General features: G+C 40.7%; 1 protein-coding gene across 1 annotated transcript in view; it reads right to left on the bottom strand.

The window, feature by feature from the left end:
- Positions 1–18,004, bottom strand: part of LOC308289438 (NACHT, LRR and PYD domains-containing protein 3-like) — a gene marked incomplete at its 3' end in the record, with an annotated part of 41,960 nt that extends 23,956 nt beyond the window's left edge. The window contains exons 1-4 of the mRNA XM_080731127.1: positions 17,881–18,004; positions 13,928–14,272; positions 12,208–12,486; positions 130–249 (exon numbers count right to left, since the gene is read on the bottom strand). Coding sequence (XP_080587253.1) covers positions 130–249; positions 12,208–12,486; positions 13,928–14,272; positions 17,881–17,998 — 862 coding nt within the window. The 5' untranslated portion in view covers positions 17,999–18,004. The remainder of the gene's footprint in view (positions 1–129; positions 250–12,207; positions 12,487–13,927; positions 14,273–17,880) is intronic.
- Positions 18,005–18,271: the final 267 nt, after the last annotated feature.

The raw sequence follows: 18,271 nt of genomic DNA, 5'->3' as shown, positions 1-18,271 counted from the left end.
TTGCTCAAGGACTCTACGACACAATCTCTGGGGGAGCCAGGATTCAAACTGGGAACCCTTCAGGAACCCTCCGTGTTCTAATGATGGTTTCTCTACCCCTGAGACAGAATAAACCATTTAAACACTTACTAGTCGTCTTCTGCAGGTCCCAGATTAAAACTGCCAGTGCTACTGTCACCATGACTACAGTAACAACAATCCCTGGTCTTCTTCTGCCTGTTGATCCTTCCTCAGTAGGAATGTCACTCTCTGAAAGACATAGAAATAATAATAACCAGGAAGGCCTAGGGCTCCACCAAAAAGACGGCGTCGTGCCGGCGTCAAAAAATGAACCAGGGCGAATTTGAGCGTCCAACGCTGACGTTGCCGTCGGCAGCGGAGCACCCTTCATGAATTAAAACGGGAGCGTTCCCAGCGTTGACGTTGACGCGACGCTCGACACGCCCGGTGGATTCGGGGGGTAAGACGCCTAAGGGCGAGGGCGCGCAGGACAGAATTCACACAGGACAGAATTCATTATTAATATATATCGGACCAGTTACCCATGGAGATCCCTCATACCCATATATGGAGATCCATGTGTATGGAGATATGGGCATATTGGTAGGGTCGGCGGTAAAAAAACAAAAACAAAAACAAACTGTACATTGTGCAAGTACACTAACGGCAGGGGAAGCAGGCAATGCAGTAACAGCTTATTTGACATTAATGTGTTTTTACAATATTTCAGTATTACTTTAAAGCTAGCCTTAGACCTAACAACTTTGGTAAGATTGTGGACAGATTTGGGAAAGATTTCTTAAAGACTACCCCTCACACTATAAGATTTGAAAAAGACTCCCCAAAGACTGTAGGATGATTTTTCAAAGATTTAAGTTGTTAGATGTGTATGCCTCCAAAGATTTTGTAAAGACTGGTTCAAGATTCCCTTTTATTTGCTGAAATATGACTATTATATAGCCTTGTGTTCCAAAATAAATTATAATATTATTATAAAGCATTGGGCTAACCATAAATGAAAATAGCTGATCTACAAGCTCAGTCACAGCGCGTCGCATCATACTTTAGTATTGCATTATTGATACTTTTACTTGATTACTTTTTCCATCACTGCACATGCAGTGCACTGTCACACACCGAGCTCCGCCTTCCTCCCTCAGCCCTCTGTGCCTCTCCTCTCTAGTTCTCTCCTCTCAGCCGGCGCAGATCGATCCTATCAACTATTATCAACGTTGACTGTTTGGAATAATGGAAACGCGGAGAAATAACTAATAAAGGGCTGTCGTAGTAGCCGCACCAACAATGACCAGGCTGGCAGCTCAGGCAGCGTCTTTTGGGGAATGAATGGATTGGCTTTTGGCTTGTTCTGTTTTGGTTGTAGGCTAGGCTACGTCATTGTATTCATTCAGACTCAGCCCCGATTTGTGAAAATATTAAACCAGTTTGATATTCTCGTAACATAATCTGGGTCTCAAATCGGGGTAAAAATCGAGTCGGACCACTACCTCACATTTAACGATTGAGTAACGACTGAGTCACGGGAGCGCGCCGCAAATAGCCTCGATTTTATTGCGATTGAGAAATCTTTTCAAAGTTGTTAGATGTAAGAGGGCCTTAAGCTAGCCTTACACCTAACAACTTTGGTAAGATTGTGGACAGATTTGGGAAAGATTTCTTAAAGACTACCCCTCACACTATAAGATTTGAAAAAGACTCCCCAAAGACTGTAGGATGATTTTTCAAAGATTTCAGTTGTTAGATTTGTATGCCTCTAAAGATTTTGTAAAGACTGGTTCAAGATTCCCTTTTATTTGCTGATACATGCCTATTATATAGCCTTGTGTTCCTAAATAAATTATAATATTATTATAAAGCATTAGGCTAACCATAAATGAAAATAGCCGATCTACAAGCTCAGTCACATCGCGTCGCATCACAGTATTGCAGTATTGATACTTTTACTTGATTACTTTTTCCATCACTGCACATGCAGTGCACTGTCACACACCGAGCTCCGCCTTCCTCCCTCAGCCCTCTGTGCCTCTCCTCTCTAGTTTTCTCCTCTCAGCCGGCGCAGATCGATCCTATCAACTATTATCAACGTTGACTGTTTGGAATAATGGAAACGCGGAGAAATAACTAATAAAGGGCTGTCGTAGACGTAGTAGCCGCACCAACAACGACCAGGCTGGCAGCTCAGGCAGCGTCTTTTGGGAAATGAATGGTTTGGCTTTTGGCTTGTTCTGTTTTGGTTGTAGGCTAGGCTACGTCATTGTATTCATTCAGACTCACTGACTCAGCCCCGATTTGTGAAAATATGAAACCAGTTTGATATTCTCGTAACATAATCTGGGTCTCAAATCGGGGTAAAAATCGAGTCGGACCACTACCTCACATTTAACGATTGAGTAACGACTGAGTCACGGGAGCGCGCCGCAAATAGCCTCGATTTTATTACGACTGAGAAATCTTTACCAAGTTGATAGATGTAAGAGGGCCTTTAGATAAATTGCATTCTGACTCTTTGGTGATGTAGGGTAGACACCTGGTTCACACCTCAGCAGATTTTATGAAGAGTGAACATTCTCCACTTAATGGCTTTTTTGTCAGCTTAGCTGATATATTCTTTTTTTTTTTTAATGTATGTTTTTATGGACCTTTGTGTCTGAAAAATAAAGTTTATCATCATTAGATAGATCATTTTCCCTATTCGTATTTGCCTTTTTCAGACTATAAAGGTGTAGTTAATCTAACTATAAATTAGACAAATCTACTCTGAGTTTTCATATTAAATGTGGCCTACAGTCCCAACTAGGCCTGTCACGATTCACTAAACTCACGATACGATTCAAGGTTCACGGTTCACAATGTCACGGTTTTTCAACAAAAAAATATTTTCCAGAAAAATTACCCCCAAAAAATCCACAATTCTTACAATTCCAGTATTTCCTTTTCTTTTAACAATTCCGTTTTCTCTTATGTTCTTTTCAATACAGTAGAACTATCAAATGACAAAAAACAACAATTACATTTCAGTTCTCTTGTCTTCTCTTACAAGGAATCCTGTATTTTTTAGATGTTCTCTTATCCTCTATAGTATACAGTAGCAAATAGCAAATGACAGAAAAGTGTAAACTTATCTATTCTTAAATGTCAAAACCTGTTCTTTTGTTAAACAACACTCTTACCCTCTTTTCAATACTGTATCATATAATGCCTTTTTTCCTGTGGTACATAGCAAGCCAACTGTACTGTAAGCCAGGCACAAACTAAGGCATAACAACAACTCTTACCCTCTTTTCAAAATCAATACTGCATCAAAGTCAAGACCTAGGGCGGCTTGCACCAACACGGTTTAAGCCTTAAACTGGTTTAAATCAAGTTTTATCTTTTAATCAGCTTGCACCAAACCTTAAATCTAGTTTTCATTAATCAGGTTTAGTTTTAAACCATCCTTTTAATCTTGGTTTGAATTTTCACTGTAAACCTGGATTACTGTTAATCCTGTTGCACCACTACTTTAAACTTTGATTTAAACATCAGTAAGGGATTAATTTTAAACCTGCTGTAGAGGTGGTTTAAATGCAAACATGCCATTGACATGAATGGGGATCCCCCTCCTGTGAGGGAAGCCCCACAGCAAGTAAGCTGCAGACAGCGTTTCACAGCTGAAAACAAACATCTCATCACATCCTTGTAGTAGGCCTACTGTACATCGGCTATTTTAAATTAGCGAACATTTAAATATTTACAGGGACATACAGACATTTGTCATGGAAGCTTGTGGACTTCCCAAGCAACATGGAGACGTTTTAATTTTCAAAATCGCTTCATAATTGAAGCGCCGCGCCGCACCGCACTGTAGCGTCCGAGCGTCACCGTCGTATGACGGGGAGCGTTATATTTTTGTTTTGTTTTGGCTGCAGGCGCTCTTCTTAACATAGGCCAGCCCACATTCTCCTAGAAGTGAATAAAAGAGTAACACTAATGATATTAGGCTCAAGAGAATAGTTTATGCCAGTTTGTTTATATCGAAATCCAAGATGGAGGACATTTAATCCATGAATTAATCACAGTTTATGGTTTTAATCGCAGGTTAAAAACCTCTTAAGCCCCAGGGGGGTCCAGGGGAAAAATCCGCCTAAAATGTATGCCCAAATTGGAACAGTTGTGGACACAAAACTACCATGATTGTGGCTACTCTTGACTCACCAAATGTCAGCTAACCCCTGAAAATTCACAAATGCAGTGTAAAACATCACATTTCTCTGACCAAATTGTCCTGCTGTGATCATTTACCAAGGACAAGATGATTGAAAAAGACCTCCGCCTATGGAAATTTTGCCTTCTGAATAGTGAATGAGCCTCAAGACCTCATTTAAAACATATATAGTGAATAGAAAAGTTGTTCACCAAGGTGTCACCAATTGATAGGCAAAATTGTATGAATATATTGCAAACTATGTAAACTCTACAGATGTTTTAGTGAGAGTAGTGCTGTAATATTAGTAATGTTAAAGTATAGGGTGAAAAATTATAAAAACAAGTAACAATAAGTAGTAATAATACTGTAATAGGAGTTTGTTTGTTTGTTTATTTCACTTATATTTAAAATACTTTTACAAAGATTTTAGCAAATGTGAAGGAGATGCCTAAAAACCCTCCAGGGGCTTGAGAAGTGGCATTCTCCAAAAATATTTACATTCAAACAGTAAAATTACATCAAGGTAGAATATTGTATCCATTATAAATAAAACAATAGACATGTCCTACAGATTGATTAACAACACAGAGAAAACAGAGTAAAAAGAACAACAGAAATGAAGCAAAATCATTTCAACAATCCACAGTCTAAGACACACAAACGATCAACCTCTAAGGAAAATAATGAATAGACCCAGGTTCGTTTAGCAGACCATATGGAAAGTATATACTGGTTAAAAGAAGAGATTTAAGAGCCTTCTTAAATAGCTGAGAAGACAGCTCCCATAGATATGATGGCAGAGAATTGTATATTTTAGACCCTCTGAATCCTATATTAAACTGAGTTTGAGACGTACGGGCTGCTGGTGGTCTAATGGACCTGAGAATTACGCCCAAATATATTATGAAAGAATGAGGGAAGGGTTTTCCCCAATGAGCCATGAACAAATAGACCAATTTGAAGATGGTTCACTTGATAAACACTGAGAACACCTAATTGACTAAACAAAGGTTGAGATGAACACAAGCTATTGTTCTAAGAGCTCGTTTCTGAAGTCGGTATATAGGCTCAAGTTTGGTCTGATGAGTACTAGCCCAAACTATATTGCAATAATTAATATACGGATAAATCATAGTATAATATAACATAGTGGCTACCTCAGAGTTGATCAAATGACGGGTTTTACGTAGTATACAAATACTCTTTGCCATTTTTGTAGATATAGCCATAATATGTGATTTCCAGGACAGTGACTCGTCAATCATAATGCCAAGGAATCGTGTGGAACACACATTGGTTATAGGGATGTTATCAATATATATTTTTGATGATTTGTCAAAGATATGTGGTTTAAGCCCAAAACATATGAAGTTAGTTTTTTTAATGTTGAGTGATAATTTATTACACTGAAACCAGATGGACAGCTTACCAAGTTCTTCATTTAGGACCTTTATAATGGTGTCAGGATCTTTATGAGAGTAGAGGACGCTTGTGTCATCTGCAAATAAGATTTTCGACAGTTTATCCGAGACATTTGAAAGGTCATTAATATATATCAAAAATAACAAAGGCCCAAGAGTTGATCCTTGGGGGACTCCGGATAGCATATGAAGAGGAGGAGAATTGGTTCCATTGTATGATACAAACTGCTGTCTGTCTTGAAGATAACTCTTGAACCAGAAGAGTGCATTATTTTTTACACCAATATGATACAGTTTCTGAAGAAGAATATGGTAATTGACCGTGTCAAACGCCTTAGATAAGTCCAAAAAGATTCCTATAGTGTTTTCTGTTCTATTTCTAGCTTTATATATTTCATTTACTAGGTGTATAAGTGGCATATATGTTGAATGTTTTTTCCTGAACCCATACTGATGTGTATATATAATATTGTGTTTATTAAGATGTTCGATTAATCTATGGTAAACAAGTTTTTCAAGTATTTTTGATATGGCAGGTAAAATGGAGATGGGTCTATAGTGATTGAAAATGGCTGGGTCATCATCTTTGTGAATCGGGATAATCTTTGCTATTTTTAGTTCAGAGGGAACTATTCCCTGCTCAAGTGAAAGATTGAAAATATGAGTTAGAGGATGTACAATATACTCATGAATAGTTTTCAGTAATTTAGAGTCAATATAGTCACAACCTGGAGAAGAATCTTTCAGCCCCATTAATGTCTTCCGAACCTCATCTTCTGAAACAGCTGAGAAATTAATATTATCAAGGATAGGAGAATTCATAAACTGAAGGGGATTGTGGTTGCTAGGTGGAATCTTTGAGGCCAGAGTAGGACCAACTTCTGAAAAGAATGTATTGAAATTATTGGCAATTTCTTGGGGGTCAGAAATAAGCCCCCCATCAGCCTTGAATTCTTTAGGTAATTTCTTGCTTTTGTTATTTTTGTTGAGAATACAATTAATTGTTCTCCAAAGGAGAGTCATGTTATTTTTATGTTTTGAAAGTTCTTCATTATAATAATGTTTTTTAGCTCCTCTAATAATGTGATTTAATTTGTTTCTATATTTCTTTAATTGAGCATGATTAAATGTCATTAAAGTCATAGGCCTGAGAGACACATTTTAAAAACAAAGTATAGGATTCTTGTGGGTCTACAGAATGAAGGATATCTGTCCAAGGATACTTGCTGATCACTGATTTAAATTTAGCTGTGTTTGCTACATTGAATATTCTCTTATATTTAGGAAATAGAGTCGGAGTAGACTCAATATGTTCCTTGAAAATTATTAGAAAAATTGGACAATGATCAGCAACCTCCATACACAGGACACCTGACTTACTGTTTACCCCCAACACATTTGTAAAAATATTATCTATCAGTGTGGCAGAAGTCTCTGTCACTCTGGTTGGAACTGAAATCATAGGATGGAAATAATATGAGTACATTGTATCAATAAATTCCTTAACTTGATTATTATTCATGTAGTTAGTAATGTTAATATTTAGATCACCCATTAAATAACATTTTTTACCTTCTTTAGAAATAATGTCAAGAACCTTTGCTAAATCACTATTGAAATCAGGCAGGTTGGAACTAGGTGGTCTATAGATACATGCAATAATGGACTGGCCAGTTTCAACAAACACAGCTTCAGCTGAAGACACAAAATAGTTTTCTATGTCATGTCTTTCTTTATAGACCAGGTTAGAATTAAGATATAAAGAGACTCCTCCCCCTCCTTGGTCTTCTCTGTATCTATAAATATGGTTATAGTTATTCAATTCATACAAATCAGCAATGTCATCATTCAACCTAGTTTCAGTTAGTCCAATAACTTTGAATGAGAAATCAAGTTTGGACAGACAAAGGGCTAAATTGCCATTATTTGCATTCAGGCTGCGAACATTGCAGTGAAAGATGGAAAAGTCACTATTCATGTTTTGGTGCGCAACAAAGGATTTAAATTCCTTCTCAGAGTAGTAATCAGATATTCTAATCGAACCTTGTTTGAGCTGAGAAAAACAGTTTGTGTCAGGGTCAGTATTATATAAAATGTTCGATGTCATGATAACCTGTTAGGGAGAAAAAATATGTTAAAAAATAAAATAAAAAACAATAATATTGGGATACATATATTCAGTCCTGCTGTGGCTTTCGTGGTTTGATTACCAGCCGGTCATAATTAATGACCGCATAGTTTCCACTTTCTCTGGCTTGTTTCATTGCAGGAATGAGGTCTGCTCTCTTCTTCCTTATCAGATCAGAGAAGTCCTCATTTACGTAGATTGAAGTGTTCTTAAGATGGGCTCTCGCTTTGGCCATAATGAGTTCTTTGTCTTTGTACCTTAAGAATTTCACAACAATTGGTCTTGGTTTTCCAGTGTTCTGTTTCACAGATCCAGTGCGGTGGGCTCTTTCAATTTCAATAGACTTGGAGTCAATGTCCAGTTTGTTGCTGAAGAGCTCTCTAACCTTCTGTTCACTATCCGACCAGGACTCATAGGAGTTTTCCTGTGTCAGACCATCAATAATGACATTGTTTCGTCGACTCTGGTTTTCTATATAATCGATTTTGGAAATGACGTCTTTGTTTTCATAGTTCATACTCTGAGAGGGCAGAGACTTCAGCTGTGTTTCAAATGAACCAACTTTCTTCTCAATCTTTCTCAGGTCATCAATTTGGGCTTGAGAGAACTGAAGGCTAGATTTTACCTCCTGTACCTTTTTCATGAGCCCATCGATTCTAGTAGTTGCAGATTCCATGATCATCTTGGTGAAGCTCATGAAGGTTGTTTCTTGTCTGTTGAGCATTTCCACATAGAACTCCTTCTGCTGGTCCATCATCTCTTTCATGGTCCCCACAGTGACAAAATCATCGCCACTGGTGATGTTTCTTCGGGGCATGATTACCCACTGGTTAGGGATGAGATGAGCTTGGTGTAATGATATCCTGGGCCTTCACAGACAGAGTGTCTTTGTCTGTGTTTCAGGCTGCTTCAGCACAGCAGATGAGTAGGCCGATGAAGGTGTATCCACCAGAAATCAGGAATCACAGAAATCATCCACCACTGTTGTCTGCATGTGCTCTTTGCTTATCACTCAATTGTTGAGTAGCACTTTGAATTAAAAACTTTAAAATCTATAATATAGAGTTATAGTTAAAAATAAGTTGTGGTGCCAGGAGCCAAACACATTGTGGATAGACTGTTCAAAGTCCCTGACTTTCTAACCCACCATTTCACCTGGTTATATATTGACTGTGTTAATTCTTGTTTTCACTTGGAACGTTGTTTCCACATTGTAACCAGTGGCAGAGACATGCATCTGTACGTAGCATTGTTGTTGTTGTTAGCCCTTAGCACTGATTATTGCTATGCTCTGTAGCAGCAAAGTAATGACACAGCACTCAACTAACTGCTCTCTTTGTCAATCAAAATCGCAGAGCTCTGCTCCTGCTTTGAGGCACGCTGGCAGCTGTGAGTGAGTGAGCCTTCCTGCTTGAGCGTCCGACGTTGCCTTGCTGTCGGCAGTGGAGCTTCATTGATTGATCAACGCGCTCGGTGGAGCCGTGGGGTTAGACGTCCCCAACTATCTATACTAACTATTAGGGATGCCCCGATCACGTTTTTTTGCTTCCGATCTCGATCCCGATCACAAATTATTGCTCCCGATTCGATCCCGATCTGTCCCGATCCGATCTTTTGGCAAAACCTTAAGAGAAAAAATAAATAATAATAATAATACATAATAATAAAAAAAAAGTTGTCCTTTAAGTTTTTTTTATTCTATTCATTCTATCACTTAGTGCAGCATTGAATCAACAAATTAAAAACAAAGCTTATGAGTAGTGTACCACAAAATAACCATTCAAACTAAATCAAATTAATAGCAGAAATAAGAACATAATCTATTCCTTTTTTTTACAAAAAAAAACAAAATATTACATTTAAATATCCTGTGTTGTCTCCAGTCACGCACCACAGTACTATGCAATATAACTATCCCCGGTCACGCACCACAGTACTATGAAATATAACTATCCCCGGTCACGCACCACAGTACTATGAAATATAACTGTCCGCACTGCATACAACCGCACGTTGTATGCAGTGTGTGTCAGTGTGTGCGTGTGAGTGAGAGAGGGGACTCAACGCTGCATTCCTTCTATTCCACACAGCTGTGGCTCAATCAGCCATTAATGAGAAGGGGGGGGGGGGGAGCAGAGTGTAGGAGTGATGGCTGGAGTTGGCACACCAAGACTGTGATAGGCAGACGGTCCCATCCATTGAGTTCCTCATACAGCCTCCATCTGGTGGAGTCAGGTTACAGCGTCGCAGTTAGGGTTGTACGGCATTTCGGTTTAACGGTATAATACGTTGTCATAAAATGTTTGCGGTCTCGTAAGCCAAACCGGCAAAACCGCATGTTACGTGACATGTGCGCCGCCGCACGCATCTGACTGCATACATTCACTGATGTGTGATTTACACTACTGTAACAGCTGGAGGGAGACCTGGTCTCAAAAGAAATGCAACAGCTCTAACTAACCAAATACAGACTACAGAGGGGAGGCTTAGCTTGTAGCGAAAAACTGCGGATCTACAAGCTCACAACACGTTGCACGCTTGACGAGCCACAAGCTTGAAGATCTGCTATTTTCGGCACGCGACTCAGTCATGCGGCCGAGCTAACGGCTTTGTTAGCCAACTTGTCGCTATAGCCATCAGGGGAAGGAAGGGAGTCCCTTTTTGCAGGTCTTTCAGTCTGCGTGTATCAAAAAAACGCCTTGGTTAAAGTGGAGACGACGGAGGCACACCGTCTAAGCGGACCTGTTCCACGTGAGACACCGCCGAGCAAGTTAAAGCGAGCGATGTCCGTTTGAGCTGACTAGAAGTTGTAAGCCAGGGGCCAGAATTGTAAATCTTCATCTCCCCCGACTTTGGGCACCCCTGCGCAGCCAATCACAAGCTTCCGCGGGCAGGTCTTGCCTTAACCGAGGTGCTTTTTTGATACATGTGGACTGAAAAGGGGAGTCCCGTCATCTCATTGATTGATTGATTGATTGATTGAAAACTTTATTAGAAGTTACAGAAAAAGGTACAGTTTCATGACGGTACAGTTCACTGGTACAAGGTCAACTAAAAGGAAATCCTAGAAAAGCACTTGGCTTATTTCCACACAAAACCATTGAAGTATCTCATATAACATTGAATGACAGACAGATAGAACACAGTACTATGCAGTAAATATAGTCAGGAAAAAAGGTAAATAAAAATAAAATAAAATAAACAGTGCAAAAAATATACAGATAAAAGCACCTTAAAACCGCGTAAAACCGTGTACCGGGGTTTTTTGGGGGGCCTAAACCGGGGTTTAGAAAAAATCGAAACCGTACAACCCTAGTCGCAGTATGACAGAGGTGTTTAATGAGGTTCCTCAAGGTGTTAAAGAGTGATGTAAATGTTCATTACCTTTGACGTCATGGCGTGGTGAGTCAGCAGTGTGGTTGATGTGTGCTAGGTGGACTCTACAGTATTTATTGCGACCGTCAGGTCGCAGTTTAGTATCAAAACCTCCACCGGCCGTCCGTCGGTCGGTCGGTCACACGTCACACCTTTGCCCTGCTCATATCTCCGCATCAGTATGACATCACACTGCTTGGTGTGTGCCGTCAGGGTCATTTGTGTACGGTGTGATGTCATACTGATGTCAGCAGTGTGATGTCATACTGATGTCAGCAGCTATGTCTCTATATATGGAGTTATATGTTGTTCGTGTCCAAATATGGGGCTTGTGAGGTCAGACTTAGTGAGATTCGTCGGTTATCTCCATATATGGAGGGAGAACCAGCTTATGAGCCGATGAGTTGTGTCAGAGTCGAGATCCTGCTTGCATCTAATCTGTCGGTAGATAATGCCGGTCTTATATAAGGGTCATTTGTGTACGGTGTGATGTCATACTGATGTCAGCAGTGTGATGTCATACTGATGTCAGCAGCTATGTCTCTATATATGGAGTTATATGTTGTTTGTGTCCAAATATGGGGCTTGTGAGGTCAGACTTAGTGAGATTCGTCGGTTATCTCCATATATGGAGGGATGTGTTGGTTATCTCCATATCTGGAGATTCAACCTTCAACGATTTTCACATCTTGTTACTAATCTGTCGGTAGATAATGCCGGTCTTATATAAGGGTCATTTGTGTACGGTGTGATGTCATACTGATGTCAGCAGTGTGACAGGAGATAAGCGACCAACGGTCGCTTATCTCCCGATTAGGGAGTCTTACTGGTAGTATTGTTTAACAGTGTTACAGTAGAGTAGAGGTGTTTACAGAGGTTCTAGAAGGTGCTAGGTGAACTCTACAGTATTTATAGTATTGTTTAACAGTGTTACAGTAGAGTAGAGGTGTTTACAGAGGTTCTAGAAGGTGCTAGGTGAACTCTACAGTATTTATAGTATTGTTTAACAGTGTTACAGTAGAGTAGAGGTGTTTACAGAGGTTCTAGAAGGTGCTGACAGTGATGTAAACATAGATTACCTTTGATGTCATGGCGTGGTGAGTCAGCAGTGTGGTTGAAGCGTGGCAGGTGGACTCTACAGGTCACATGACCTGCTGTCCTCACTGTCAGGTTGTTCTGGACTTCATAACAGCGTTGAGAAGGTCTGTAGGTCACCGAGGGGTCAGCAGGGATGTTGTTTCCATCAGCGTCCAGCCAAGACATCTCAGGTTCAGGATACCAGCAGCCAGAATCACAGCTCAACGATACACCACCGTCTTTTGGTCCATTTGAAGAGATCTCTGGCTGAGACACTGCGCCTGAAAAACACACAAACACCATAAACAATAAACATTGTTGAACATGACTTGTCTGTCTGATGAGAGTGGATCTTATGGAGTCATGTGATCAGTGAGGTCATGTGATCAGTGAGGTCATGTGTTAGGTTGTGTTAGTAGTTTTTTTTTTTTTGTATTTCTGCTTGTGTTTGACATGATGTAGAGATACTTGTTGCACTAACTATGGTTATGGTTATGGTCACTTTGATTTGGGCACTGTATTATATTGATAGTTGTGCTTTAAGACACTTTATGTATATATATTATTCATTCCCTTTCTTGTTGTACCTTGCTCTTACTGTACTTACTGTACTCTGTACTCTGTTCTTGTTTTTTCTTTTTATCTTTGTCATACTTCTCTGTAACTAATAACCTTATACTGCTGTTCTGCCTCTGGGCAACTGATTTTCCCCCTTGGGATAATAAAGGTATCTATCTATCTATCTATCTATCTATCTATCTATCTGATCATTGAGGTCATGCACAGCCTGAGTGCAGCAGGTGCCTTTGATTAGACAGCAGCAGTTATCAACTCTGTTATCCAGAAATATCAGACCTCTGATTTCAGCTGTCAGAATCAAGCATTGAAACAAGTCGTGCAATAATATATATTATAATCATAGTAAATCTGTCTCATACATATACTGAAGAAAACCTGGAGACTGACATTCAGTAATTGGGTGATCAAAATAAGAACATTTGTAATGGGGTGTAAAAGCAGAGTTTGTAACGGGCCAAGCCAAGGTTTGGATTCTTCTGTCTGTGTACGGACATATTGATGTCTGACCTATAGAGTAGTGAAGTGTGACGTAGTTTACACATCCTACCCGGTTCATGGTTTTCTTCCCCCATTCTGAATTCCCATAGACCTTTTTCATATGGCGTCATATAAGAACTGTGTCCCAATTATAAACAAATGATCTCCGCGGTTTGACTCATATGGATATGAAGAATCAACTGATGGTGAGAAAACACTAATGTTACTGTCGCCCAATTAGTTACATTTTCACCAGAAACAGGCTGTATCAAATATGAGTGACTGACTATCATAAACCATACAGAGCCACCTCGCCGACAATATCGCAAAAAAGGTTTGTTTATTTTTGGACCACAATGCTTAAATGAGACGATTTAAGGTGACTCAATGTTATTCTCAATAGAGAATTACTTCCGTGGAACCGGGGGATGAGCAAGTCACGTCATGACTTCACTGTTCTATTGATATCTGTATACTTGTGATGAGTGATACAGGTATTTAAGGGCTTTCTAAACAGTATGAAGGTACCAATCAACACCACACAGGTTACAGTGTTGTGAGAGGGAGGGGTTTATTAATTCAATGTTTATTAAATGTTGTCTTTGTGCAATGTTGTGTTGAAGTGTGACTCTTTGGTCACAGCATCACCAGGACAATACAACTTACCAACAAGGAGCTGGATCAAAGTGTTGCTGTACAGGTGTGGAGCTAAACACCTGTACTTCCCCTCGTCTGAGAGCTTCACCCTGGTCAGTTTCAGAGAGATGTTACCATTGTGAAGCTGTTCAGGAAACAGGGATGTCCTGCCTGTGTACAGCGGGTTCAGGGGTTCAACATGTGTGTAATGTCCATCTTTGAGGAGATAAATGAAGTTGGGCTTCAGGTCAGGTCTGGACCACTCCACTGTCTTCCTGCCCATGTGGACTGGTGGTTCAACACGACATGGAAGGATCACCTCACCCCCCACTGTGACCAGGATGTCCTGAGAAGAGCCGATCACCTGATGTTGTTCTTAAAACAAAAGCACATGAAGTACTGAGTTAAAACAACATGAAGCACTGAGTTAAAAGAACATGAAACACTGAGTTAAAACAACATGAAACACTGAGTTAAAACAACATGAAACACTGAGTTAAAACAACATGAAACACTGAGTTAAAACAACATGAAACACTGAGTTAAAACAACATGAAACACTGAGTTAAAACAACATGAAACACTGAGTTAAAACAACATGAAACACTGAGTTAAAACAACATGAAACACTGTGTTAAAACAACATGAAACACTGAGTTAAAACAACAGCACATGAAACACTGATAGTGTGGTACGATGTGTACTTCCGTAGGATTTTTGTGCCAATTTTTTTTTGCAGAACTTGGTTCTATAGAGTCCAAACTATGAGAAAATGATGGGTGTATAATTTTCCGGACCCCCACCCCCTTTCTGGGGGTCATCTAGTTTGGGACCTCCCAGAACAGTAGGCCAGTTGTTTTGTAGGTTTTGAAACATTCTGAGTTCATTTATTACACATTTGAAGCAGCCAGAATAACCTTTCTGACTTTTGTTTGGGGTCTTTCCTCACCTGGGACCCCCGGAATGACCCCTGTGCCTATCTCAGTAATCGTTCTGCTCCTGCTCCAGAACAATGTCATATTAGGACATAATTGAAGCATAAAAGTCTTTGTAGCTGGGCTCTGAAAACTAAAATGAGTAGTAGCAAATACCAGGGGTCTTCCACAGGGGGTTCGGGACCCCTAGGGGGTCCTCAGAGTTACTACAAAGTTAGAATGTTTTAAATCCTACAAAACAACTCTAATCTTATGAAAATTGGACATTAACTGGCTGGTGTACTGTTCTGGGAGGTCCTAAAATAGATGACCCCCCAGAAAGGGGGCAGGGGTCGGAAAAATGTGATATGCATTATTTTCTGACAGTTTGGTCCCTATAAAAGCCAAAGCAGCAGAACAATACATTTTAGCAAAACAATCCTTAGAATTACACTTATGGAATAAGTGTGTTTGTTCTCATAGTAAACACTGAGGACGGTGTGCTGCGCGGGGCATGTTGGGACACAGAGCTGTCACTCAAGACGAGCCTGCAGGGCCTGCTCAGGTTCAAGGGGCGTGGCCTCCAGATCTAGTGAGGTGTCATCCACCCTGGCTTTTCTCTTCCATGATGAGTAAGCTTGGCTACGCGAGGCTCAGGCCCGGATCTACCATATGGGCACTTTGGGCACGTGCCCAGGGGCCCCTGAGCATCAAGGGCCCTCCAAGATAAAAAATCAAATAAAAAAATAATGATGCCCACCACCAACTGAAACAAATGCTGTGAGAATGCCGCTGAAAAGTGCTAATTGTGTGTACAATATTTCATGAAAGTCAAGTCAACTGATTAAAACTCCGCCGGGCCGCGCTGTGCCAACTGCTGCTGCAGATGTTATATTGGACCTACATGCCTACAAAACATTTTGCGCCCACACGGGGGCCCCTTGGTGCTTCAGTGCCCAGGGGCCCTCTGAGGTGTTAATCCAGCCCTGGCGAGGCTGGATTGTCACCTGGAAGCTGCAGGCAGCGTCTGTGAGGCTGCAGCTGATGCTTCTCCATACACCCCACCTCCACCTTAACATCCACCCCCCACTCACACATTCCACCACACCACCCCCACATCAAACCACACCACACCACCCCCCCCTCCCCCTTCCCCCGTCGACACCACCCACCCCACATCCAACCCCACAAACTCTTTGTTTTTTTTCACTGTAATGTTACTGACGCCATTTTCTGGGTGTGTGACGGGTAATACAGTATGAGGAACAGAGGAACAAAGGCGTTTTTTTTATCCAGGTGTTGTCTGTAGCGGCACCTCATATCTTGTTAGGGTTGCCACCTTTCAGAAATTGAAATAAGGAACACCTCTTCTGGGCACACAGTGCGTGCGTTCCGTGCGCGTGGCACAGCTGCCGGCCGGCGAAGAAATGCAGTCCCAAACCCATGAAATGCATAGAATAGTTATTACTATAACACACAAAATGGTATAACCTATATTGTATTTTTGCTATGTTTGATTTGTTCTTTTCTTATTTAAATAAAAAATGAGAACTTCCCCATAGGGGTGCTGTAACACCTGCAGCACCCCTAGTTCCCATGCTGTTCCCATGCTCCTGCACAGTGGCCACTGTGCCAAAACATCACATTCACTTTCTCTTTCAGCGGAGATGCGTGGAAGCAAAGAAAGTCACCACAGTTTGATTTGATCATTGCTTTAGTCAATTATGAAGGGATTTAAAAAATTAAAACGTCTCCATATTGCTTGGGAAGTCTACTTCGCAGAGAAACCGTGGCCTTTGCGATTCGCTAATCGCGGGATTTCACATCGCGATTTCGGTTTGAAAACGATTAACCATGCAGCACTAGTTCTTTTCTAACCTCGCCCACCAGGCTTTCTGAGAAAAAGCCTGGTGTTCGTTCACAACAGCCCGTTTGGTTTCCGCCTAGAGCGCGGAAACCACTAGAAGAAGCGGCGTCGCTTTGATTTGGTTCCCACCGTTTGTTTCCCCAATCCCTATTAAAATGCTTGAGTAGCCTAGTGTGGTCTTGCCGGTTGCTAAAAGTTGGACTAAAACATGCATATACCAAACTAATTTTTCAAAAGCAAAACTACTCCGCATCGAGGAGTTTATTAGGTAGGCCCTAAAAGTATGTCCTTGAGCGCAGGGGAATTATTTTGGGTTAAAACTGTTTCCGGTGGATATTTCCGGCGAAATTGTAGTCCTTGAGTACTACAAAACATGACGTTTTGTGGTTTCCGCTCCAGACCGGTTACAAACCCGAAAAGTGAAGTGATCCCAGACTAGTTCTTTTCTGCTTTCATGGCCTCCCCTAAGTAACAAGAAATCTTGTGAAATACAATGTTGTCAACCAATCATCAAGGACGATGATACACGAAAGAAGAAGAAGCGCGCGGTGTGCATCTGCCTGGTGGAAGGAGGAAGTTCAGTGATCACTGACTGTAACTAGGCAACGGTGATTGACAGCGACATGCAGTGCATGCAGACAGCGGAGAGGAGAGGAGAGGAGACGGCAGAGCGTAGAGCGCACAGCCTCACAGGCGGTCCTTCGTGCCTCTCCCTCCCTTTGCTGTCTTTTCCTGTGTTTTATTTCATTCATTATTGTTAAATTATGTGTTGAGGTTTGTGTGACAGACCTTTATGGGGCATTTGGTTAAATACGGAACAAACCGCGTTCCGTATTGGTTCAATACGGAACGCATCTTTTAATTGTCCAATACAGAACGATTCCGTATTATACGGAACGGGTGCCCTATATCTTGTTATTTCAACTTTTCCTACATGAATGCATAAATTGTACACTATAACTTCATCAGTTCTTCCACAGAAAACTTAGTGAAATGTTGAGACTTTAATTACAACATTGTAAGATGGCGAAAATATAATTTTACATTTCATTTTCTAAACAGTCTGGGAGACAGGTTTTGGACGATTTATGCCTGAGATTAAAACGTCAAAGTTAAACTTTTCCAGCCTGTAACAGAAGCAGTGTAACTTTTGATCATGACATGTAGAGATCATTAATAACAGTTTAATGAATGAAACCAACCTGTAACAGAAGCAGTGTAACAGTCAGTCCATGACATGTAGAGATAAACCACCATCCATGACTTCAGAGTCCACAGAGTGAGTTGGAAGTAAAAGTTTGAGACCGAGCGACCCGCCATGTTGTCTCTTCCTGTTGCTCGTGAAGAGTAACGGTTAAACTTTGTTGTTTCACTGGAAATAAAACTCAAATTACTTTCGGTTTCATCCCAGCTCTGGTCCTGGGCGTTAGCGAGGTCTACTCTGTCAGGAGCTCTGCTCAGATCATAGACCAGGAATTAGGGATCGACTTTAGTAAAAATAAACTAAACTACTTCATTACTCGTCTAAACAAAGACTGTTTTGTCTTGTTTAAAGTCTTTATTCCAGGGTGGGAAGCCTCATCACACCACCCA

This window comes from Nannobrachium achirus, assembly GCF_963921795.1.
Source record: "Nannobrachium achirus genome assembly, chromosome: 8".
Classification (NCBI taxonomy): domain Eukaryota; kingdom Metazoa; phylum Chordata; class Actinopteri; order Myctophiformes; family Myctophidae; genus Nannobrachium; species Nannobrachium achirus.
The sequence above is the reverse complement of the archived record's forward strand: the minus strand, read 5'-3'. Positions and strand labels throughout refer to the sequence as shown.